We start from the raw sequence: 25,141 nt of genomic DNA, 5'->3' as shown, positions 1-25,141 counted from the left end.
TATCTTCAAGATCTGGCCAAGGCAGCAGTCAATCACAAGCACTGAATATTTAAATGTAACACATACACTGATATACAGACAACTGCAATAAACCAGAGTGGACATCTATACAAAAATAAGGCAACTCCTTTTTACACTTTTCATCTATTTATCTAGCAGCAATATAGAGTAATGCATTTGATTTCTTGTAGTTTAACTTCATCTTTCATGAATCCTCAAAATTATTTGAATTGTTGCTTGTTGCTTCCAGAAAAAAATTGATGTTCAAAGAAAATCTTTTTAAGGTTATTTAGAATAAAAATTATAAATTTGTGCACAAAATTCCTTTATTTTGATCTAGTTTCCTCTGTTTTCTTCCTGTCCATCTCCCTTCCTTGTCCATTAACCTTCTCCCCATGCATCCCTATGCTGCTCACCATAAGCTATGTTCTCACAGCAGTGGGAAGAGAGAGTAGCTGCAGCTGTGCTAGTCAGCTGCCAGTTGACATGAAGCCACCCTAAACCCCTCACATAATTAATACTTTCCTGTGATTGCAGCTAACAGACACACATACACATAACACATGCACACATAGACTACGTTTTTTCCTCACATCTGTTCACTTCGAGTAGGTTTTTCCATGTACATCTGGACCGGGTCATTCTACTTGTGTGTGAGCCTGTGTTGGGATACGGGACTAAATGGATAGGTCTCACTCTCATCATTGATGAAGTCTTTTCAGTCATCTCCTTCTGTCATGTTTGTGCACATGGATGTGAATGACTCCTTTTCAGCTAGTTCGTATGGATGTGTGGAGTAGATAGCTCCTGGCTTGACTCTCATCTTGATCTTTATCCTAAGAGGAGAAAACAAGCTGAAGGTGAGAATTATAAAATCAAAGAGGCGGAAAATATTTTAATATTTATTTTTGAAGGAGGATCATTTTTATACAAAAATTTTCTATCTTTTTAAAAGATTTTCATTTGAAAAGTGCAGGCATTAATTTGGATATATATGAAAGTGAACTAAAGTTACATTTTAAAATAGTTTTTTGAGAAAAAAAGAGAGGGGTGAGATCATGGCACATGCTGCGGCCCACCTGAAGAAAGCTCGAGAGCTTGAGCAAAGTATTGAGTACAAAGCTCTACAAAAAGCCAGGGAGAGGAGGAGACGACAGCGGGAGAGAGCTGAGCGAAAGCGTCAGGTAAAATGAAAATCATCTTCTTACAAATTCACATCTAGTTTGCCTAACAATGGCATTTTATTTTCTTGTGTGACACTGTCTGTATAACGGTGGGCTGCAAGGGTTAGCATAGAAATGCTTGTGGCGCTGGGGATTTGCTCTACCCCTCTCATCTCAGATGATTGACCATATTCTGCGGAGATGGACAATGGTAGAATAGAGGAGAAGTGTGGCTCTAACTCAGAGAGAAGCAACACACTGGTGGAAGTATAAGTTGCATCTCTACTCCTAGAGCATGGCCATCTGCCAGTGAAAAAATGTAAGACTTTTTCAATTTCTGAAGCTAATTTGTTGTCTGTTGAATAAGATTATGGATTCTTTTAGAGAAGAGGCATTAAGTCACATTTTTCATTTTCAGAACTACTGTACTCCATACATATAATAGTATGTTCTGGAGTACAGTACTTCTGTTATTGTCTGAACAACTCAGTCTTTTTTTTATTTCGGAGAAGTTGCTGACCTTTCAAGAAAACAGACATTTAGTTTAATGTGTTAGGATCAAAACTGGCAGGACAGGCCAGTTATATTATTCTTGGGTGATGCTTCAATAAATGTGAGGAAAGTTGCACCTAAACACAACCAGTGCTCTTGTGTTCACGCAAATGTGGCTGAAAAAGAGATTGATGTTCCTCCTGTGTAAGCACACACTTGGACAGAGTGCTGCAGAGGATATAATCCAGCATACTCAATTACATGACAACAGGCGGGTCAAATTCTGTACAGATGCAGAGATTACAGCTGCTTCAATCAATCCAATCTCTATATGTGTGCTTGCTTAGCGGAGAGATGAATGAGACAGTGAAAACAGAAATTACTGAAAAACACACTGTAACAGAGTGGATATAAAAAGTCCCACACCCCTCATATGCTAGTTTTGTCCTCAAATGCCACATTTTTCTCATGTAAAAAATTAGATCAAGATAAATAATCTCACAACTTTTTACATCTTTCATGTGACTTATGACATGTACAGCACACGTGTGTTCAGACTTAAGCAACTACTTTGAAACTCATGTTAAATTGAAGTCAACACACAGCTGTCACCAAATAAAGTGAATTTGATAAACCCCAAATAAAGTTCAGCTGTTTCTGACATTTTTGTAGCCACATCTTCCAACACAAGCCTTTTACTGCACAGAGCTTGCAGAGCATCAGAGGGATCTCATTATTCAAAGATATATTAATTTTTTGGACATAATTCCAAAAGGTATGCAGTGCGCCCTTGCACATTTGCGCATTAACACTCTCGACGTCATCTCATTGCGGATTTTTGGTAGGTAGTCACGTGATACTGTACGCGCATTCTGTTGGCTGACAGAATCCAGGAGTGTCGGAACACAGCGCATGTCCGTGAGACACAAAAGTGCTTTAAACAGTCGATAAGAGTGTGGGATAAGGTAATGCAGATAGAAGGTGGTTTTATATCAGTATGGGAAGGGTTCCTAAATGTTTAAATTACTGTAAATAATAAGATAAATAGTTTGTCACTATATTGCAGACTTCGTTATTCACATGTGGTTCCTGGAACGCATTAACCGCGAGTAACGAGTGCGCACTGTATTTGGAGTAAATACATTAAAGCTTGATGGTGGCAGCATCATGCTTTGAGGCTGTTTTTCTTCAGCTGGAACTGGGGCCTTACTCACAGTGGAGGGAATTATGAAAGTCAAAGTCAAAAGTGCCAAATACCAGTCAGTGTTGGCACAAAACCTTCAGCCTACTGTTAGAAATCTGAAGATGAAGAGGAACTTCTTTTTTTAGGCCCAATCAAAGTCCAGACCAGATTCCCATCAAACATTTGTGGGGTGATCTGAAGAGGGCTGTGCACAGGATATGTGAAATTTTTTGTCTTCTGTAATCTTTCTACACCACAAAAATCTGGCATTTGACCAGGGGTGTGTAGGCTTTTATATTCACTGTAAGTGGACAGTGCTTCCAAAATTTGCAAAATACTTCTGGGTTGGTTTATCAGTTGGTGTTTTATGCTTTGCATTTGTGATGTCAATCTCAAGATGCATAAAAAACCCTTCCAAAGTTAACAGATAGTTTCCATATTTTCCTAATGGTGATTAGCAGTGTGTTCTTATGACATTTGAGAGCTGTGTTCAGTCTCAAATTCCATCTCTCGATCATGAACCTGTTCCTGGAGAGCATGCGGTCTTCAGCAAGAGTCAAGCCCAGCTGTCTTAAGCCCCACCGTGGGTACAGCACCAATGGGTGGGGATCTCCACTGAATAGATGGAGAAGTAAAAATAGCCAAGGCGGGAGAAACTTTTAGGGAATAATCTTTATGGCTGCAGTTGTTATCCTACAGACAGAAGGTTTTAGAAGCATTGGAAGGACTGGATCATTCTTGGGCTTTGCTCGCTCAGCAAAACAAGTTCTGAAGACTGAGAAGATTTTGCCAGAATTTAGAACAGGGAGGAAACAGAATAGTGATTCTATAATATTATATGATAATTAAGTGGACAGAACATGTAAGATTGATGCAACCAAACAGGAAAGGCATTAAACTGAGCTGGACATGCTTCAACCTCTGGATGCAAATTGATAAGCTACAAAGACTGGACCTTAGTTGAGCAAATAACTTAACAGTGAGTAAAATAAAGGAAGACCTCTCTTCAGCTTAAGCTATTAATATTCACCAGCTTTGGTAGTTACTATGGGCAATGCAGCAGTATGTCATGCCTGTGGCTCAGAAAGGGTTTTAAAAACTAGATGTGGTGATCAAGACTCAAACACTCATTCTGATTACTATGGAGCAGCCGACCCAGGATCTGACACTGCTGATTCGCTGGTAAGCGATCAAGAGACAACAATCGTCTATTTTGTTACTTCACAAGTGATCAGGGTGACATGTTGCTGTCTATGTATAATAATAATTCAAGAAAAAAAGTGTAGGTGAACTGTATTCTTCAACAGTGTTTTTCATTTAAGAAGGAAAACATTTTGAGTGACATTTCATGACACAAATTTATGACATTCTAAAGGCAACAGGCGATGAATGGATAACAAAAATAACTTCTTTACTCTGCTGAGTGTGCCATGTGTATTTAAGTCATTATGGTTTTATCTTAGGTGTGTGTGCACGCGCGCGCGCGCGTGTGTGTGTGTGTGTGTGTGCGTGCGTGCGTGCGTGCGTGCGTGCGTGCGTATGTTGCAGCTGCTTATGCAGCATTTATGACAGCTGGTTAAATTTAGAACTGCTTATTCAGACAAAGTATTGACATAGTCAGGATGTCTGACTTCTACAAAACCATAAAACACTGTCTCAACTCATATTAGTTTTTACATAAAATAAACTTTCAGGATGAATGAATATGAAAAGGTATTTTTAAATAATTGAACTACTGAAGATTTTTTTTGTATAATAAATTATTTAAATAAAATAAATTATTAAGTATTTTCTGAGTTGCTTCTTATTGTTATTTTGTATTATTACATTCCAGAATACTGAAGGTGTTAAAACAAACATGTACTAAAACATACATAACTCTCATATCCATCCTCTTTTCTTTTCTGTAGTCTGACAGTAACACCAGTTTCCTGCGTGCTGCAAGAGCAGGAAACATTGACAAAGTCCTTGACTTCCTAAAGAATGGAGTAGACATCAGCACCTGTAACCAGGTAAGGAAACATCTCAACAGAGGTTCAATCCAGCATATTGACATTTCTTTTATCGTCCAAAATTAAATAAAAACCTGCTTTTTCCTGTTTATCGTTGCAAATGTATGGCTATACCATAGCAGTAATTTCCACTGAGAGGCATTACCTCAATGCTGATCATTTACTTACTCATTTTGATATGACCAGTCCTTATTACCATGAAGTTACACTTAAAACGTTCAGAGTCTTTGTTTTAGGAAAAAATAATTTTATTATGTTCCTCTGCTGTTCCTCAATTCAACACTTCTGAAACGGCAATAGCATTCAGTTTAGCTGTATGAACTGGAAATAGGGCAAATTGTTAACTGTTTTAGTTGTGAAGACTGTTTTGAAATAGTGATTTAGTATTGCCAAAAAAAAACAACAACAATTAGGTAAATGAAGGACAAGAACTTGTGAAATAATTTAGTCCTATATTTTAAGGACATATAATATCAGTTAAGTCTTTTCTAGCTTTTCACTTACCGAAGCTTAGATTTTATCAGGAAAAGGAGAAAAATTAGAATATTTTTAAAATATCCTTTCAGCAGCAGTAGTAATAAAATATATAGTTTAATTAATTTGATCTGATTCTGTTTTTACTGGATCTGCTCAGAACATTAGAAATTGCTGTTTAATTGGTCACCATGTAGATATGGAGTGTATGCGTTACATGCTACTATTACAGCACTGTATCAAAGCTGTCAACAGTTCTGTTTGTGAAACACACTGGAGCCAAATTTCAAACTGTTGCATCATGGTGTCATCATATAACTGAGCTAGGTCACAGCATACCTTAACCTGCCTAACAACTTCATATTAAGCATATCTTCAAAGACTCCCCTGCTTCCACTTCCACCACACTGTCCTAATGACAGCTGTTCTAACCTCATATCCACCCTCACTTACATTCCACTATGGAGGAGTGGTTGGAGGGAATGCCAGATACTCCCCGCTCAACCTCTGAACATCCAATCCCCTTGTCCTTTCTATGACAGTGTGATTTAGAGTAGTCACAAGGTAGCTTAAAGGAGTCTGGCAACAGAAGTGTCTCGCAGTTTCTGTGTGTGTGTGGGTGTGTGTGTGTGTAAGTAGACATATATCATCTCCTATTTTGCGTTGTATGATTACTATTGGCCTTCAGTGATTGTCCGACAATTTAAGAACAACTATTTTTGCACTGGGTTGTGTTTAGGTTACTGACAGGAGGTGGCAACCCAATTACAGTGTTTGTTGTCACTTTCACCATGGGTTTCGTCAAGCGCATGGATGACAAACACACACGCACGCACGTACGCACGCACGCACGCACACACACACACACACACACACACACACATGCACACACACACACACACACACACACACACACACACACACACACACACACACACACACACACACACACACACACAGTTCCCTCACTGCAACAGGAGAGCCCTGCCCTTCATAGTATCCATTAAGAGTCATGTGATGACATTTGTCCTGTTTTCAGATGACCAAAGATGCTTGTGACATTTTTGTATGTATGCCAGTCATCTTCTCACTTCGTGTGTGTGTGTGTGTGCGTGCGTGCGTGCGTGCGTGTGTGTTCGTGCGCGCGTGTGTATGAGAATGGATATGTATTCATTGGAAATGCAATACAAATGAATGCATTGACACTTTCTGAAGAAGATCTGTCCCCTTACATACGACTGAGGAAGATTTACCACAGGGAACAGACATGTTTTTATTTTATCCAAGAATCATTTTTTCCCGACAGTCCTGACAGCACAAACTAGCATTGCTTCACAAAAGAGACAATCTTTCAAAATCATCATCACTGGATTAGCTACAAAATTGCTTCAAAGAAAATGAGTCAATCTTATTCATGTTAGTGGAAAAGCACTCACACACTATTTAAGAACCTTTATCCACAGGAGTGTCATCATAGTGATAGTCATAGCCAACTTTGTCAAATGAACCATATACTCTATGCATGACATACAGCACAGATGCATCATTTCAGTCAGTATATTCAACAGTAATCTAAATCTAACTATAAATGTTGTTAATTAATTAATCTTGTTAATCAAAATGTAAATCTTGTTAATCAGCTGCAACAATATTTGCTGACTTTAAAATGAATACAATACAATACAATACAATAAAATATTATTCCCAAAAACCATACTTCTTTGGGAATAATAACCTGTAACATCTTAATGTCTCAGATTGTCTTCCTGGTTGTCATCTTGTCGTGAGCATATCTCACAAACTACTTCATCAAATGTTGAACACATACAGTACTAGGGATAATAAAAGTTTCTATCTATCTATCTATCTATCTATCTATCTATCTATCTATCTATCTATCTATCTATCTATCTATCTATCTATCTATCTTGGTCTGAAAAAATTACAGGTACTTGCTTTATTGACTTTTACACATGACTCAAACATAATAAATATTTATTTATGTTTTGATTCTCACCATATCTTATTTTTCTCTTTTGCATTTATCCGAAACAAAGTGGAGTAGTCTAGGCTCACCAGAAGCATGCGTATGTCATACACTGCTGAATTTTGTTTTTGGATGACTCTGTAAATATTCATATGTTTCTTAATTGAAAATGAAGTCAAAGGTTAATATTCCCACCATTGAATAAGGAATAAGGATTTGAATAAGGATGCTTTGAATAAGGATAACTTTTGTAACATTTGAATAAGAATGCTTTTTGCACATAATTCATTGCTACAGACAGGAATACTGGAACACATCCCAATCATTTTGAAAGTTGCCACTGGCAATTCTCTAAAGCGTAAGTGAAGAATCGCTTTCCAGTAAGCAGCAACTGGGTTGCAAGTGCAGGAGTGTCATGCCAAAGGTAGAAGGCTCTCCATGATCGTTAATGAACCACTGAACCACTGTGAAACCACTGCACACATTTGGTGAATGATGTAATCACACCACTATCTTGGCAGATAAGTTTGCCAAGTTATTTTATCTACGTAAGATCTGTCCATTATGGGTTTGTAACCAGAATAACATACAGTACTTCCCTGTTTTAATCAACATAGATGATAATCCTCAGCGAGAGCTATGCTCTTTAATCTGAATTAATTTTCAGTGTTTCTTATTTTTTAGAAGTCACAATTTCTGTTTCTGTGGTCTGTGAAACCAGATAAACGTTATTTTTTATGATATGTGATTACAGTAAAGGTCAGCAGTCATATGGGTGTGAATATTAATCTACGTTGGATGGATCTCAGCAGAGACTCCCATGCCAGGAAGCGCTACAAACTGTCAGGGATCACTGTGCTGGGTTGAACCTCCATTACCTAAATGAAAGCTTTCACTTCCAGCTCAGAGGAAAAGGTTACAGTACATGGATCAGCTTGTGTGGTGCGTGTGATGCAGTTGTGGGTTTGCTTATCGCTTCTGGAATACATTATATTGAAATACTGTTGAAATCTGTCTGTCTGTCCATCTATTTTTCTGTCTGTCTTTTTTACCTCTCCATTTATCATCTCTGTCTGTCTGCCTATCTGTCTTTCTAACTATAAATGATTGTCTATTTATTCTCTGCCTTGAAGATGTGTGATTTTCTGTTTCTTTGACACAGCCTCTGTTGACCAGACATACATTGGCTTCAGAGAAATGCCCTTCTTTTTTTTGTGTCTCGCGAGGTCGACATTTTAGGTATCTGAAATTTGAGTATTCTCATCATGTGTGTCTGAGTGTGTATATGCATGTGTCAGTGTTTGTTTGTGTCCTACATACCCTCTATGACTGTGCAGAAACTTGAAACCCTTTTGGCTGTTTGGTATTTGGCAACTCACAGAGAGACAGACAGAAAGAGAGAGAGAAAATGCCCCCCCCCCCTGTGTATTTGTGTGTGTGTGTGTGTGTGTGTGTGTGTGTGTGTGTGTGTGTGTGTGTGTGTGTGTGTGTGTGTGTGTGTGTGTGTGTGTGTGTGTGTGTGTGTGTGTGTGTGTGTGTGTGTGTGTGTGTGTTGGATGTGCATGAGGAAAGAAGGGGCAATGATAGAAATGTTAGCGACACAACGACTCTAGTCGTACATCATTGCCAGGAGAGCCTTCAGGCCAAGATATTTAGCTCCTCCTTGTAACCCATCTGATAGGGTAAAAGAAGGCAGACTGACGCTGAATCTAAAACAAGGGAGGGGCGGAGAAAAGAGGCAGAGGGCTGCTGTTGAAGTGTGTCATTCCAGCACTTCCAAAGCCAGCTTGGCACATCAGTTTGTTTAGGAAAGCCGCAGGCTGAAGATAGAAAAGTACAAAGATAGATAGAACACTTGGACAAGGAGAAGAAGACAAGAGTTTGATGCCTGGTACGATAAACGCTGCAGGGAATCTGCAATAGAAGGTCACATTTAAAATCCTGCCTTAATTTAAGAATCACACCATAGAATGGATGAAGAAGAGGATGAGGTGAATTGTTCTTTTGTGTGTTACTTTCTGACTTGCTAAATAAGTGTGTGCATGTTTGGCGTCAGAAAGCATCAGTTTGGTTGTGATTGCTTGTGAAGCACTTACACTCTACTACCCTTCTGTTGTGTTAACTCCATCATGTAACACTGGTTGATGGACCAAAGGCATTAAATTTAATGCTGATGGCAGACCTGCGTCAGGAAAATATTTTCTATTGAAATATAATTCCTCTTGTTGGAGCTTCTGAATGTCGAAGCCCAAAACACTCCAACAGTTACTTTTGTTGACCAGCATTTCACTAAACCATTAATTATTCTACTGTAACAGTTCTTTTTTTTTTGCCATGATGTAAACCTTTGTCTGATTGACCATAATAAAATATTTCCTGTCCTAGTAATTTTCCCACTAAAATAAAAATATTTATAAAATAATATTGATGATAGCTGAACAATATTGGAAGTATGGCCATTTTGGATACTCAATGCCTATTCTGTTTGAACATCAAAAATCCCGCTTTCTTCAAACCGTTCTTTTAGGTCATTGCTCCACTTCAATTTTAATCTCATTGTTATAATAATAACCAATACTGATATAGACAAAAGCATGGTGAAGGCAAAAAGGTGGAGGAATTTAAATATTTTCTTATTAAAATTTACAAATGGCAATGTGTTGCAGTTAACATGTATTAACGTGTAGTTCACCTTTTCTAAGAATGCTAAATTGTATGCTTCAACTTTATTCAACTTAGTTCCAGCATGTAGTTCAAGTACATCACATGTGCCAAATCTGGCCCGCCATATCATTTCATGTGGCCCTCGAGAGCATAAAAGGCCTGGGTGTCTAAAGATAAAAGTCTGCTTTGATCAAAACTACATTTCCCACAAAGCAGTAATTCAGAACATTTTCAGAACATAACTTTGACAAAAACATTTTGAACAAAGTTAATGTTCTAACTTGTGTTCGATGTTATTTTCTTTATTCACTTGGATAGTTTGATCCTCGATTGATGGAGTTATGTAGGTTTTTTCATTTTCTGATAAATTAAAAGGATTTTTGTTAACACAGAGAAGCAATTTTTTTTTCTCTGTGCAACTGTAATGTTTGAAACTTCAATAAGTAATAAATTCAGATTTATTTAATATCAAGGCATAGTTACATTTATTTTACATTACATTGAGTTACATTTAGTTACATTTATAAGTTACATCTGGCCCTTTGAGGACAGCCATTATGCTGATGTCGCCCTCAATGAAAATGAGTTTGACAACCCTGAACTACAAACGTAATGAATGCATTTCTCTTGTAGATCAATACTGACAGATGAAAAGGTTTTTTTTTTTAAAAAGAAGCAAGAAAGTTGTTGCACGACATGTTTTGTTCAATTTGCCTTACCTGTCATAAACAGTGCTGTGGATAGTTCAAAACTTTTTACTTTAAAAAAAATAGCGTGCTCAAGTCAAGGCCCAGTCACTTGAATACCACAGCTAGGAATAATAGAATAGAACTCTGGTTAGGGTTCTCTTCTCTGAACTGGGGCCGTGATTAAGAAGGGCTGCTGGGGGCATTTGTATTGTGCCACTAGAGGTGAAATTTTTGGACCGGCATAAGATGGACAAAAGAGAAAGAATTTATCAAGAATTTTGTCATTAATCAAGAACAACAGTCGGAGGTTCCAACACAATCAGATACCATTGTAGTTCCAGTCATAAATGATGCCAACTAGCGATTGGCAGCGTCATTCCCTTGACCTGCCGGGCAGCATCTGAGAAAGGTCTTTGGGTTCCGGGGGGGAGTATGGTTGCAAAGCTGAAACTTAAATGAACTGACTTGAAGCGCACCACCAGGAGTGGAGCCTGCAGCTTAATTTTACTCCGCACGTGAAACCTCACCTGGCCCAGTGAGAAAGGATTGACAGATTGATAGCTCTTTCTCGATTCTTTGAGTGGTGGTGCATGGCCATTCTTAGTTAGTGGAACGAGTTTTCTGGTTAATTTAGATAATGAATGAGACTCTGGGATGCTAACTAGATAAGTTTCCCCCTGCAGTCAACTTATACCTTCTTAAAGGGACAAGTGGCGATGAGATGTCCTTAGATGTCCGGAGCTGCTCGCGTGCCACACTGAGTGGATCAGCATGTGTACTTCCTTCCCTGACAGGTGTAGGTAACCCACTGAACCCCATTTTCTGATAGAGTTTGGGGATTGCAATTATTTCCAATCAACGAGGAATTCAAGGTAAGCGTGGGTCGTAAGCTTGCGTTGATTAAATCCCTGCCCCTTGTCCTCAACACTTCAGATCGGCCTCACTGGGGTTGTTTATTGCACTGGTGGAGCATAGAGAAGACAATCAAAGTCGACTATCTAGAGGAAGTAAAACAAAGTTTCCGCGGGTGAACCTGCGGAAGGGTCATTACCGGTTAAATGTATGCCCGCCCGCAGGAGGCGGGGGTAAGGTGCCATCTCGCGCTGTGCCAAGGTGGCAGCGGTACTCCTGGTTGTCCTCCTCCTCGCCAACCTGCTTCCTTGCCAACCGAGGCTGGGCGCCACCGGGGTGGCAGTAGCTCAGTCCACGAGGTCTTGGGCTGGGGACCAAGGTGGCCTTTAGCAAGGCACGGTCCCATTACAAGTTGCTCATCTGGGCCTACTATGGCGGATTAATAAAGGATGATGATGAAGATGATATTGATGATGTTGATGATGATGATGATGATGATGGTGATGGTGGTGATGATGATTATAAAAAACACGTTTTGCAGGCTCAATATTAACCACTAGCCAAAATCGTAAAAGAATAACATGTGTGTAGTACATTATAAATCAGAACAGATCATCAAACTATTGCAACAAAACATGAAATGAATACAGCATTTTGATGTTATTGTCACTGTCCACTCTCTGCTTAGTTCTGATGCTGGCTCTGTATTTAGTGACCAAAATCAACGGTCTGACCTAAGGCGTGTGATATAATTCTTTGTTCCCTGTTTTTTTTTTTTAAAAGCGTGTATTGATATGCATAATTTTTTGGTTTTCTTTCCAGAATGGTCTTAATGCACTACATCTGGCGGCGAAAGAGGGACATACAGATTTAGTGGAGGAGCTATTGGAGAGAGGAGCACCTGTTGACTCTTCCACTAAGGTACATGTTGATGTTATGTAGCCAAACGTCTGAGATGGCATGTGGGGTAAAAAGAAAATCAGATGAATAGTGGCATCCACTGACAGAGAAAAGGACAAAGATAAACATCAGTTAAATATGTAGTGGTATAACATAAACATTTTGCCTTTATTGTAAATTACTAGGAGAGAGCAGTGACAAGGAAAGAAGGGACAGTGAGGGTGAAAACATGCAGCAATGGGCCATGAGTACAGTTAAACCACAAGAGGATTGTTACCTTGATACATGGGATCTACCAATTTCTCTGCTTTTATTTTTTATTGATTTATTTTTTTAATCAAAATTATCAAGATTATCAAACCTCTAAATAGTTTTGTTTCTCTGAGTGTCATGACAAGATATTCTGCCTGTACTCGATAGGACAAAACCGGAGTGAGTGAGTGCAAAGAAGCCTTCTTGGCAACTGTTCACTGTTGGGTGCCTTAAGTGTCAGGTTTAACAGCTACCAGCAACAAACAACAGGCAAGGAATCTGTCACATTGCGGTTTATAAATTTCACATCCTGACATTAAAAACAGGCAAATTACCAAAAAGCTGATTTACCATCCATAATACCATCCATAGCCACTTTTCCACCTTGTGGGCCACAATTCTCCTGGAGCCTGACTACAGGCAAAAGACGGGGTAAACCCCAGATACATGACAGCTCATCATGAGGCTTGCATTATATAAAATAAGAAGTATTAATGTCAGAAGCTTTCATTGCTAGAATGTGGCAAAATATTCAAATACTTCACATGCTACATAGAAATTTTATATACTTGTACTGTATGTGTATTTCTATTTTGTCCTATGCCATTTTTCTTCTGTATTAAGTCCCAGAGATTTTATTTTTTGCTCCACTTAAGGGGTGGCATTAGCTCAGACTACTAACCCTTGGGCTGGGGACCAGAGGGTCACCAGTTCAAGACACGTGTGGGCCAAAACATTTGGAGTGTGAACTGGCAGTGGGAGATGCCAGTTCACCCCCTGAGCACTGCCGAGGTGCCCTTGAGCAAGGCACCGTCCCCTTCCAAGTTGAGAGCTGCCCGCCACTCTACGTCCCATTATCTGCATGCCTAGAGGCCCTATGTGTGTGTGTACGGGACTATACGATATAATTATGTGTGAATATTGGAGATAAAAAAGTAATTTCCCTAGGGAATTATTAAAGGGTTTATTTATGTAGTTATTTATCTATTTATAAATTAGTCTGAAAACTATCATGCGTTTTACAGATTGCAATTGGAGATATCTTCACTGTAGTGAAAACAGTGTTTTTACAAATTTGTTTTGAATTTTTACGAGCATTTAGGAATTTACGAGCGTTTTCAAATAAACTGTTTATTTGTTCATTTGGATGTTGATGAAGTTCTCTGACATCTTAAATTTAATGGACTATTTAAATAATCCCATCAATTTCCAGGAAAATGTTGCAACCTACGCATTCATTTGGTTATTCTATTCTTATCTCATGACAAAATTCACTTCTAAGGTTCCCATAATGTCAGCAGTGTTATAAACATGAGATGATTTTATGGAATATGATATGTTGTTGAACAATAAATAAGCTGTGTGTGAAACCTTTTCAGCGGTAAAACACAAGGGTCATCAATCCCGTCAATCAAGAATAATATAAATACATAGTGAATAATAAATGGGGAGAAAGTTGAGAATCATTCCCTGCAAAATGAAGATACTTTAAGCAGTTTGCTGATGACAATTACTATAATAGTTTTAGTTAACTTGAACATGAAGGGCAGCACAGTGGTGCAATGGGTATCACGATTGCCTCACAGCAAAAAGGTCCTGGGTTTCATTCCAGTGATTCCCACCACTGGACGTTTTTGTGATATTGTGCTGTTCTGTTCATTGTTGTGAATCTTTCAAACAGCAATCCATCGTTTACGGTTGCTCGTAAAATATCCACTTGGCCAAGGGCCATAACCTTGTTGTCTTCCACAGAAAGGGAACACTGCCCTTCATATTGCCTCACTGGCTGGACAAAAAGAAGTAGTCAGACTACTGGTGAAGAGAGGAGCAGATGTCAACTCCCAGTCACAAGTGAGAGGTTTAAATTTATTAGATAATCCATTGAAAGGTGTAAATCTTTAATCTGACATCATAGATGTGTGCATGTATGGACTATATCCATTTGCCTCTACAGAATGGCTTCACTCCACTGTACATGGCTGCACAAGAAAATCATTTGGAGGTGGTGCGATACATATTGGAAAATGATGGGAACCAAAGCATTGCGACAGAGGTAAGATTTTGTTTTTATTTTACAATATCTCTATACCTGTAATAGTTTCTACCTTAACAGTTGATTTCCTTGTGTCTTTCCTCCAGGATGGCTTTACTCCACTGGCCATCGCTCTGCAGCAGGGTCATAATTCGGTAGTCTCCCTGCTGTTGGAGCATGACACCAAGGGGAAGGTTCGCCTCCCAGCGCTGCACATTGCTGCCCGCAAAGATGACACAAAATCTGCTGCACTGTTGCTCCAGAATGATCATAATGCTGATGTCCAATCTAAGGTGAGGAAGGCTGGCTGGGACAAATTGAGGCAGAAATTGATGGAGAAATTGATGGGGAACAGATATGGAGTGACCAGTGGGAGTAGTGCAAGACATAGAGGCTGAATAGAAACAGAAATTAAAAGATCCCACTGCCAAGTTCATTCATTTTATTACTGATGGAATGATATTCTGTGTATATACGTACAGAGCCTATTCAAGGATGCTTTTCTTCCTTGTTTTTATTTGTATTTTCTGTTTTTGTGATCTTGGAAACTTACACTGTGTTGTATGTGAATGTTGTAAAAAGACCCCTTCTCTAACATTCCCTGCAACCTATCCCCACTTTCTTTCCCTATGCGACCTAACCAGATGATGGTCAATAGAACCACGGAGGTACACAGAGTTCTCAAATCCTCGTTTAATTCCTTTCTGTTGCTTCTGACCATCTCTTTGAGCTCTTTTGTCGTGATATTTGCTTTGTGTTGCAAAGACTCAAAGGGTCTCGCATGTCAGAATGATGTATTAATACAAATGCATGCAGCTGATGTTGTTGAGCTATGCAATCCTGCATGACTCACAGATAAAAACATTGTGTTTTATTTTTTTAAAAAGCCAGAATGTTAGTTTATTGCATTTTGATTATAGGCTACTTCATTTATATTTCTTTTTTTAATTTGATTGGTAATTTTAGAAGATTTTGAATAAAAAATAGAAATTGTTCCAGTAAAGTTCTACATTTTCAGTTATTGCTGTCTTGTTCTCTGCATAACCCACAGCATATGCACATTGTTGACAGCATTGGTTTTTTGTTTCTCTTTGGACATGTTGGTGATCTTTAAGTTAATGCTTTTTCTTAATTAAATTGCACCATGTCTATCAGAATGGGAAGGTAAGGAGTGAACCAACCTTCAACTTTAGTAGTAGATATACTGTATATATGTGTTTATAAGCCCCATGTATAATGTCCATTTGTCCTTTCTAGTAGGTACACTTAGTGCACCTTAGTGTTTGTTTATTTTCAGTTTTTTCATGTCTTTTATGTCAAAATTTTAGGATTCAAACACAAAATTGTATTTTCACTATTGTTTTGTTTGACATGGTAGAATTCAGAGTTTTGCATGGGTTATGTACGCATGTGTTACTTTCGATGCATGCTGATTTTTTCATAAACTGGTATGTTTTTTTTAAGGATTCTTTCTTTCTTGCTTGCTTTCTTTCACATTTCATTATTTTGTTCAGAAACTACCCTCCTTTATTTATCACGTGCTGTTTAATATAATCTCCTTTCCCCCAAACACACACACACACACACACACACACACACGCAAACACCTCTTCTTGAATGTCTCAAACAGAGCGGCTTCACGCCTCTTCACATTGCGGCTCACTATGGTAACGTGAACGTCTCCACCCTGTTGCTGAACCGAGGGGCTGCTGTGGACTTCACAGCCAGGGTAGTGCCTTATTTCCACTTCTTATCACTATTTTATATAGTCTTACTTATTAAAACTTGAAATGTTTGTGTCCAGGTTCAGAAGAGTGTCATATGACAGTGTCTTATGTCTTTAAACTATACTATACCAATAGCAAATTTTCCTGCTAGCACATCAAAGGCTACATTGATCTTGAATATTTTCATTTTATACTGTATGTTAGTTTTATTAGGGAAATAGGGTAGTTTCAGTCAATTTGGTTTCTACAGTTAGGTCAGTATTGTTGCAACATTTAATACTTTCCTGTAAGTCATCAGAAAATGAATGCCTTTTACTATTAAAATAGATTGGACTTGCTGTGTGTTGTATCACCTCCCAATCACAATCAGTAGTTATTTTATTCTCTGGTATTAAATGAATGAGTGTTTAAAGACTGCCCTTATTATCCTTGCCTCACTCATCAGAATGGGATAACGCCTCTTCATGTGGCCTCGAAGAGAGGCAACACCAACATGGTGGCGCTGCTTTTAGACCGTGGGGCACAGATAGATGCTAAAACCAGGGTGAGACATCAGCTTTAATGAATTACAGTTCTGCTGCGAAAAACCCACTAATAAAATACCTGTTTTTGCATGAGACAAACTGTGATGTTTGTGTCTGTTTCAGGATGGACTGACTCCCCTGCACTGTGCAGCCAGGAGTGGGCATGACCAAGCTGTGGAAATTTTGCTGGAGAGAGGAGCTCCCATTTTAGCCAGAACCAAGGTGGTGTACCCCTCAGACTTCCTGTCACATTAATTAAAAAGCATTCATCCATCCATCTACTTCCGTTTATCCGTATTCGGGTCGCTGGGAAAAGCATTCAATACATTGATATTGTTTTTTGCCTTCTTTCTCTTCCCACCACTGCCACATTGTCACTTTCCTCCTAACACAGAACGGACTTTCCCCTCTGCACATGTCAGCCCAGGGAGACCATGTAGAGTGTGTGAAATTTCTACTGCAGCACAAGGCGCCTGTTGATGATGTCACACTAGACTACCTCACAGCACTACATGTTGCAGCTCACTGCGGTCACTACAGAGTCACAAAGCTTCTGCTGGACAAAAAAGCTAATCCCAATGTTAGAGCACTGGTGGGTATTTATAAGCACAAAGGTTGCACTAACACAGACTCACAATGCCATTAACATGTTCCCATGCTATCTCTGGAAACTGAGAATTTAGTTAAAATTGAAAACAGCAATACCATTCAATTAGATAGATGAAAGATAGATAGATAGATAGATAGATAGATAGATAGATAGATAGATAGATAGATAGATAGATAGATAGATAGATAGATAGATAGATAGATAGATAGATAGATAGATAGATAGATAGATAGATAGATAGAAACTTTATTATGCAGTAAGTAAGACTATTAGACAACAACAGAGAAGATGTCATATGCTTTTTACTGTCTATTCACCAATTCAGTGTATTTATAAATTAACAATATATAAAGAATATACTGTACATGTTAAAGCTACATTTTCTTCCCCAGATGTATTTTTATCTGTTTATCTCGCTTTCTTTTTCCACTAGAATGGGTTTACTCCGCTGCATATTGCTTGTAAAAAGAACAGGGTGAAGGTGATGGAATTGCTGGTCAAATATGGAGCCTCCATTCAGGCTATCACTGAGGTGAAGTATTAAGAATCTTCGACACACATTTTTTGACAGGGACGCACGATCATCAGACAACGTGCGTCCCTTGGACGCAAGCTTTTAGTACTTACATTGAAAAAAGTCTACACTACCTTTTTCAGCTATATAATATTGGGGGAAAAATGCACTTCCTTTCAACAAAAATATTTACAATTTATCCAATTCTCCACTTAAATTTTAAACCCGGAAATTGCCATTATGTTTTGATCTCGAGTTTCTTATCATGAGACTCACCTGCGTGATTCAGTCTCATTAAATTCACCAAACGGCAACACAACATCTGCCCATTTTACATGCTGCAGTGAGAGAGCGAGGAGTAGTCTTACATTATCGCCATGTCTCCGAAAAAGATGCAAAAGTTGGAGAAAAATAAAGTGACAATGAGTGCTTTCTTGAATAAACACAAAAAATCAAAAGTTAATGAAGAAAAAGAGACAGGTATTACTGTGGATAGTACGAATAGAGATCCAGAAGAAGCCAAGCGAAAACCAGTAAAAATCCGAACATTTGTACCACATTTTTATCTATGGGTGAGGCAAGGCTAAAAAAAGCGTATTTGGGGAGAAGGCTCTTTCAGCTTGATGCAGTGTCTACAGGTGAATATATGAATTAAAGACAAAGAAAACTTGAGTGAAAGGCAAAAGTGAAAAAAACAGTATTGCGTCTTTCTTTATTGTTTAAGAACGATTACTAGGCTTTGACATTTCGGTAAAAATAATATATAATCTTTTCATTTTTTCTATTTATTTAAACAATTATGACATTGTTATTAATAAAATCATTAATATCAACAGTTTGTTTCGCTTTTCTATTGTACTATTGCATATGGCTTCTACCATATATTGTGTTATTACTTTTGCGTTGCATAAACGTCATGTTGGGATGCACAAATGTTTTTTGAGGTATATCCCAGGGATGCACTACTTTCTTGAGGTAAAATCAACTCTGTTTCAATATAAAACATGCTCATGTCCCTAGTACGTTCTTGTTGTCTCTCTTTTCCCAGTCGGGTCTTACACCCATCCATGTAGCTGCCTTCATGGGACACCTCAACATTGTTTTACTTCTGCTGCAAAATGGAGCATCACCAGACGTTCGCAACATTGTGAGTTGCCAGATCATTTGTTTTGCTCTCTGTTTGGTCAGAAGTACATACAGCGTAAAGTCAAGACCTTTTTTTCAACCTGTCATATTTTTTGCACTTTTATTAGTGCAACCATCTAGATTCTGTCCTGTCCATGTTTCAGCATCTTTTTGCTCATAAATGTTCTGCCTTTCCATGCCAGCGTGGTGAGACAGCTCTCCACATGGCAGCACGAGCAGGTCAGATGGAAGTGGTTCGTTGTTTGTTGAGGAATGGATCATTGGTGGATGCCATGGCAAGGGTGAGTCAGTGTTTTCTCATTGCAGTTACTCACTGTTTCCTTCTTTATCCTAAATATAAATTCCATCCACCGGTTTGTACAGCCATTCATGAGTCATGTCATCTTTGTCGCTCTGTGTCTGTTTTTCTCTGTTGTCTTTGTGCCACTTTTATTTATCTCCCACATTATACAACAAATTCATCTCTCAACACCAGGAGGACCAAACTCCCCTCCACATTGCATCCCGTTTGGGAAAAACTGATATTGTACAGCTGCTTCTGCAGCACATGGCTCATCCAGATGCTGCAACCACCAATGGCTACACTCCCCTCCATATTTCAGCCAGAGAGGGCCAAGTAGAGACTGCTGCTGTGCTGCTGGAGGCTGGAGCTTCACACTCACTGGCCACAAAGGTGAGCAAAATATAGAACCCAGGGTACACAGACGAATATGTAATCTATCAAACACATAGGTTTGGATATGCAAGTTAGAAACAAGATTGTCCCTTTTCCACCTTGCAGAAAGGATTCACTCCATTACATGTAGCAGCTAAGTATGGAAGCCTTGATGTAGTGCAACTTCTCCTTCAACACAAAGCTCTCCCTGATGATGCTGGCAAGGTAAAGTAAATATATCATTACAGGTAGTCCTCAAGATAAGAACATTGAACTTATGAACATTCGTAGATACAAACAAATTCGTGCCCCCAAATCCGACAACTGTAGGTCCCCTTTCTGCCACAACCCATGCTGAGCAGTTTAACAATAATGCCCCATATATTAAAATTTCAAATGTCATGTCAGGTGAAAGATACATCTCATGGATGCGCTGGGACATTTTCAGTTTAGGACATTAGTTTGACACAAATAAAAGATAATGAAAATAATTCTACTGTAGTTCTTGCGTTCCTTTGTAAAAATGCTGTGTTTCCACTCGGTTGATGGTTAGATTTGTTATTACATTACACTTCAAAGCAGTGATCTAATTGCCAGCGTTTGTGTCTTTGTCTGTCCGTCTGTTAGTCCACCAAATATCTTCGCAACCGTTGCAGATAGAAAGATGAAACAAAAAGCTCATTACTCTGGCAGCAAAGGGGATGAAAATGAAATAATGACCTTGACCTTGAGAAAACTAAGTCAAGGTCAAATGTTTTGACCTTGTCCACTCAGGAACTGGATTAGAAAGACGAGGGAGAAGGGCAATATGAGTAAGACCACAGATCAAAGCTAGTGATTTGATGTATCAAAGAAGGTCAGGGTAAAATTTTGAATTCAGAGACTGCAACATCCTGCGACTTACCCTGACCTACCCTGAAGGTAGGTCAGGGTAAAGTTTTGAATTCAGGGGTGTCGCGGGATTTTGCAGTCTCTGACTGCCTTTGTTCTAGTTCTGAATTTGAGCTAGTGTATTTTGTGGTAAATAATTATTGGCTGCTTTATACATGAGTTAGCAGTCTTATAGCTTATGATGTCATGTATTTTCAGTAGTTTAGATTTAATTAAGTGATACAAGTGAGCTCTATAATGTTCATTGTGAATAGTTCTTATGACTCTTTTCAGGGTTAAAAATTAAGGTTGTAAGCCACTTTTATATGTGTTTCTCCATACCTCAGCACAGTAGTTCAGATAGGGCAGAACTAATGCCCAATAAATTATATAAAGCGCCTTCAGATTTAAGTTTAGTTTTTGAGTTTTCCAGGGTATGGACACACTTCTGGCTAATTTCTTTCGCAATTGTCTTACATGAGGTTTCTAATTTAGCATCTCATCAGTGATCACTCGTAGCACTGGAGTTTGGGGCTGAAGCTACTCTGGCTCTTTCCACCACCTCCTGAACCTCTGACCAGGTGGTCTCTCTCACATCAAAATCCACTGATGGAGATTGTGGGCTTATGATGAACCTCTGTGGCTAAAGCTCCATTTCTCTATCTGTGGGTCACTAGGGTGTTGTGCAAAAAGGAGTTCACATTCTTGGCTGAGCAGATTAGGTTGCCATTGCGCTTCTACCCCAAGAGCTTCATTGTGAAAGTGAAGGGGTTTATATGTTTAGGCCATGCGTGTTCTTGCATTTTTTTCTGCAGATAGATCTTGAATATGTAGTCACATTTCCTTTTGCATGGTTCTATACCATTGAATCCTTCCTATGCGGGTTCTCATTCTCCCCCCGTCTCGGGGTCTCCTGGGGGTATATCTTAGAAAGCCTTTCCATAGCAATTGTTTAGGTTTCTCCATCATGGAAGATACAGGTTGAGGTGCTAGCCTTTTATGTCCCGTGCACCATCTTTCCGGGATGTCAATTGTCTTTTCAATTGTCACCAAACTATCCATGGTTGCCACCCAGTCCATTCCTGGGTATCACTGGCTAAGCCAATGTAAGACTAAGTGAACACTAGTGTTGGACTTCATATGGCCTTTTCGCTTTTCTGTTGACGTGTCATCTGCAACATTTTGTCCTTTTACCCACATCTCTGAAAACTACTGGGCAGGAAACCAACACACAATGTATTTATATACGTACATGGGGACCTTCACGAACATCGAGGCTGCCGACAAATCTGTCAAATTGAAAGTTAGTGTCAGCAGTCTAGACCATAGGCCTCCTGTATGAAAAAAATCAGCTTATCGACACCCTCTCGGAACCGATTGTGTTTGTAAGTTGAGGACAACCTGTATGCTGTATATATACATTATCTGAACAGAACAGATAATCACATTTACATGTTATTTCATGTGATCCGTTTTGTAAAAGACATATCAATGATTTAAACTAATGCCTCCTTTCCAGAATGGCCTAACTTCTCTACATGTGGCAGCTCACTATGACAACCAAGATGTAGCTCTGCTGCTGTTAAATAAAGGGGCCTCACCTCAATATGCTGCAAAGGTATGCCAAACTAGGCTGTAAAGCACTTCATAGATTATTTGTTTCCTCTGTCAGAATTCTTCTGGGATTTGGCTCAAGAGTTTTCTTTTCAGGTGCACCTATCCACATTATCTCTGATCTTGTTAAGGATTTTACATTATAGTAGGGATGACTGTGATTGATCTAAAGGATGAATTTGATTTTTGAGTTGATTCTAACATCTGTCATGTAATTTATGTATTAGCATTCAGCTGTTCTGGAAAACATGTAACCATATTCCCTCATTTCCAGAATGGCTACACCCCCCTCCATATTGCAGCAAAGAAGAACCAGAAAAACATTGCAATAGCGCTGCTGCAATATGGAGCAGAGACCAACATTTTGACCAAACAGGGAGTTAGCCCTCTTCACTTGGCAGCCCAGGAGGGACACACTGAGATGGCCATCCTACTGCTGGACAAAGGAGCTCACGTCAATGCAACCACCAAGGTCACACACAATTATTCTGATAATTATATTTACATCAGTAAATTTTGGTAATGCCATCACAGTCACCATACATTTGGCACAATTCATTCTCATATTTTGAGGAATCGACAAGATAAAAACAATACAGATTTTGTAGTTTAGGGGTGTCCCCAAAAAGGCTTATTGCATCACCAAAGTAATTTTACACAAAGATGGTGAGACATTGCTATGCTTAATGAATTACAGAGTGGACTGACTCCTCTGCATCTCACAGCCCAAGAAGACAAGGTTAATGTAGCAGAAGTGCTTGCCAAGCATGACGCCAACTTGGATCAGCAAACTAAGGTACAGTTATTAATCACAATCAGTAATGATGTGATTTATATAGACTCCATTCAAGGCAGAATTTTTTAGGATGTGGAATAATTTAAGGGAAATACCAGTTTGTTTTAATTATGCTTATTTTGTGTGCATTTACTTCTGGAGGTGTGTTTGATAAATACATTTACATGTGAATAATCCCCCTTTCTAGGAAAGCTTAAATATTTTTGGTAATGCTCTGCTTTGGAAAACATGTTAATGTCAAATTATATCTACTGGTTTATCATTCAGAATATCAATTGGCAGTTCATTACGATGCACAACTTTACAAACAAGTGAAACAACCTGAGATATTGGAAATAAGTTTTCTCTGTCACTTTCCTCTGCTCTTTGCTCTTCAGCTTGGATACACTCCTCTGATAGTGGCCTGTCACTATGGCAATGTCAAGATGGTGAACTTTTTATTACAGCAAGGTGCCAGCGTCAATGCCAAAACCAAGGTAGCATTGAAGTGCATCTCTGATCACATTAAATATTAGAATAAACACAAAAACATAACGTAGTTGCAAACTGTTTTAATTTTACGGTGATAAAAACTCCTCTCTGTCATCCTGTAGAATGGATACACACCTCTTCATCAGGCAGCACAACAAGGGAACACACACATTATCAATGTGTTGCTACATCATGGCGCCAAGCCCAATGCTACTACTGTGGTGTGAAAAAACATCTATTTGACTTCATCTGAAACATAGTCTTGTATAAAATTGTAGTTTCCTCACTTTTGTCTCACATCTATATCTTCCTGACAGAATGGAAACACTGCTCTCTCTATTGCCAGACGTCTTGGTTATATATCTGTAGTGGACACACTGAAAGTTGTCACCGAGGACGTCATCAATACAACGGTGAGATTTTTATACCACCAAGTTTTGTCCAAAATATCTTGAAAATCTGTCCAACTTTTCTTCATTATGGTTGTCTTTATCACTGACTGTAAACGGGGGCTCACACCAGATGATCACAGAGAAACACAAGCTCAATGTCCCTGAGACGATGACTGAGGTCCTCGATGTGTCTGATGAAGAAGGTGAGTTAATGTGAACAGAAACACCGAAAGCTAAAAGATGTTACCTCTCTTCTCCGTTGTTTTAATGAATAAAGATCTGTCTGTTTTCATTGAGAAGTTTTGTAGCTCAATGTCTTAAAACTGTGTCTCATAGCTTTGAGGCTGGAAGATGAGCCATTATCTGAGATGTCTGTGGAAGTAGAAGGTACTGGAAAATGTCCAAGAATATGTCCTGCTCTGTCAGCTTGATGTGGACTAAATTTACATTCTTTTTTTAATATTCTAATTAATAGGTCTATGGTAGTATGAGGTAATGCATTTACTTCAGTTCATTGCTTTAGTAAAACATTGAATTTTGAGGCTTTTCCTCCCCTTTTACGCTCTCATTTATGGGGGCTCTTTCATAGATAAGTCCACAGGGGCTTTGCTTGGTAACAGGAGGGTGGGCAGTTAAAGACCAGCATGGACAACAGTATGGCATGTGGACTGGTAGTTGGTGCCAGTGTGCCATTCAGCAAGGCACTGAACCCATACCACCACATGGCAGCACTCCCTCATCTCTTTAGGGTGCACCAAGAAGGAGCTCGCCAATCTACTTCCCACTGCATGGCTACAGGCCCGTTGTGTTTGTGTGTGTGTGTGTGTGTGTGTGTGTGTGTGTGTGTGTGTTGAGGGCCTGTACACACTAATATATATGCATGCGATTGAATAGTAGAGTGTGCTACTAATTTCCTTTCAGGGATCATAACAGTATATAAAATAAAATGTATATTAAAAAAAAAAATCTGCCACTTGCCTGTCTATACCCCTTTGTTTCAGGCCCGCTCACTGTTCATGTTTACTGTATTTTCGTCATGTCCAAATGATCATTTTGCATACTGACAGTGTGTGTGTGTGTGTGTGTGTGTGTGTGTGTGTGTGTGTGTGTGTGTGTGTGTGT

At 38.9% G+C, this 25,141-nt stretch overlaps 1 protein-coding gene across 1 annotated transcript in view; it reads left to right on the top strand.

Moving 5' to 3' along the window:
- Nucleotides 1-25,141, top strand: part of LOC137600803 (ankyrin-3-like) — a 91,515-nt gene that overhangs the window by 11,248 nt on the left and 55,126 nt on the right. Inside the window, exons 2-23 of the mRNA XM_068322620.1 lie at nt 4,749-4,850; nt 12,339-12,437; nt 14,421-14,519; nt 14,623-14,721; nt 14,808-14,993; nt 16,331-16,429; nt 16,873-16,971; nt 17,075-17,173; nt 17,346-17,543; nt 17,995-18,093; nt 19,124-19,222; nt 19,404-19,502; nt 19,697-19,894; nt 20,003-20,101; nt 22,266-22,364; nt 22,635-22,832; nt 23,058-23,156; nt 23,534-23,632; nt 23,750-23,848; nt 23,945-24,040; nt 24,150-24,222; nt 24,356-24,406. Of these exons, the coding sequence (XP_068178721.1) occupies nt 4,749-4,850; nt 12,339-12,437; nt 14,421-14,519; nt 14,623-14,721; nt 14,808-14,993; nt 16,331-16,429; nt 16,873-16,971; nt 17,075-17,173; nt 17,346-17,543; nt 17,995-18,093; nt 19,124-19,222; nt 19,404-19,502; nt 19,697-19,894; nt 20,003-20,101; nt 22,266-22,364; nt 22,635-22,832; nt 23,058-23,156; nt 23,534-23,632; nt 23,750-23,848; nt 23,945-24,040; nt 24,150-24,222; nt 24,356-24,406 (2,488 nt within the window). The remainder of the gene's footprint in view (nt 1-4,748; nt 4,851-12,338; nt 12,438-14,420; nt 14,520-14,622; nt 14,722-14,807; nt 14,994-16,330; nt 16,430-16,872; nt 16,972-17,074; nt 17,174-17,345; nt 17,544-17,994; nt 18,094-19,123; nt 19,223-19,403; nt 19,503-19,696; nt 19,895-20,002; nt 20,102-22,265; nt 22,365-22,634; nt 22,833-23,057; nt 23,157-23,533; nt 23,633-23,749; nt 23,849-23,944; nt 24,041-24,149; nt 24,223-24,355; nt 24,407-25,141) is intronic.

Source organism: Antennarius striatus, chromosome 8 (genome assembly GCF_040054535.1).
Source record: "Antennarius striatus isolate MH-2024 chromosome 8, ASM4005453v1, whole genome shotgun sequence".
Lineage (NCBI taxonomy): Eukaryota > Metazoa > Chordata > Actinopteri > Lophiiformes > Antennariidae > Antennarius > Antennarius striatus.
This window is presented reverse-complemented; position numbering and strand designations above follow the sequence as displayed.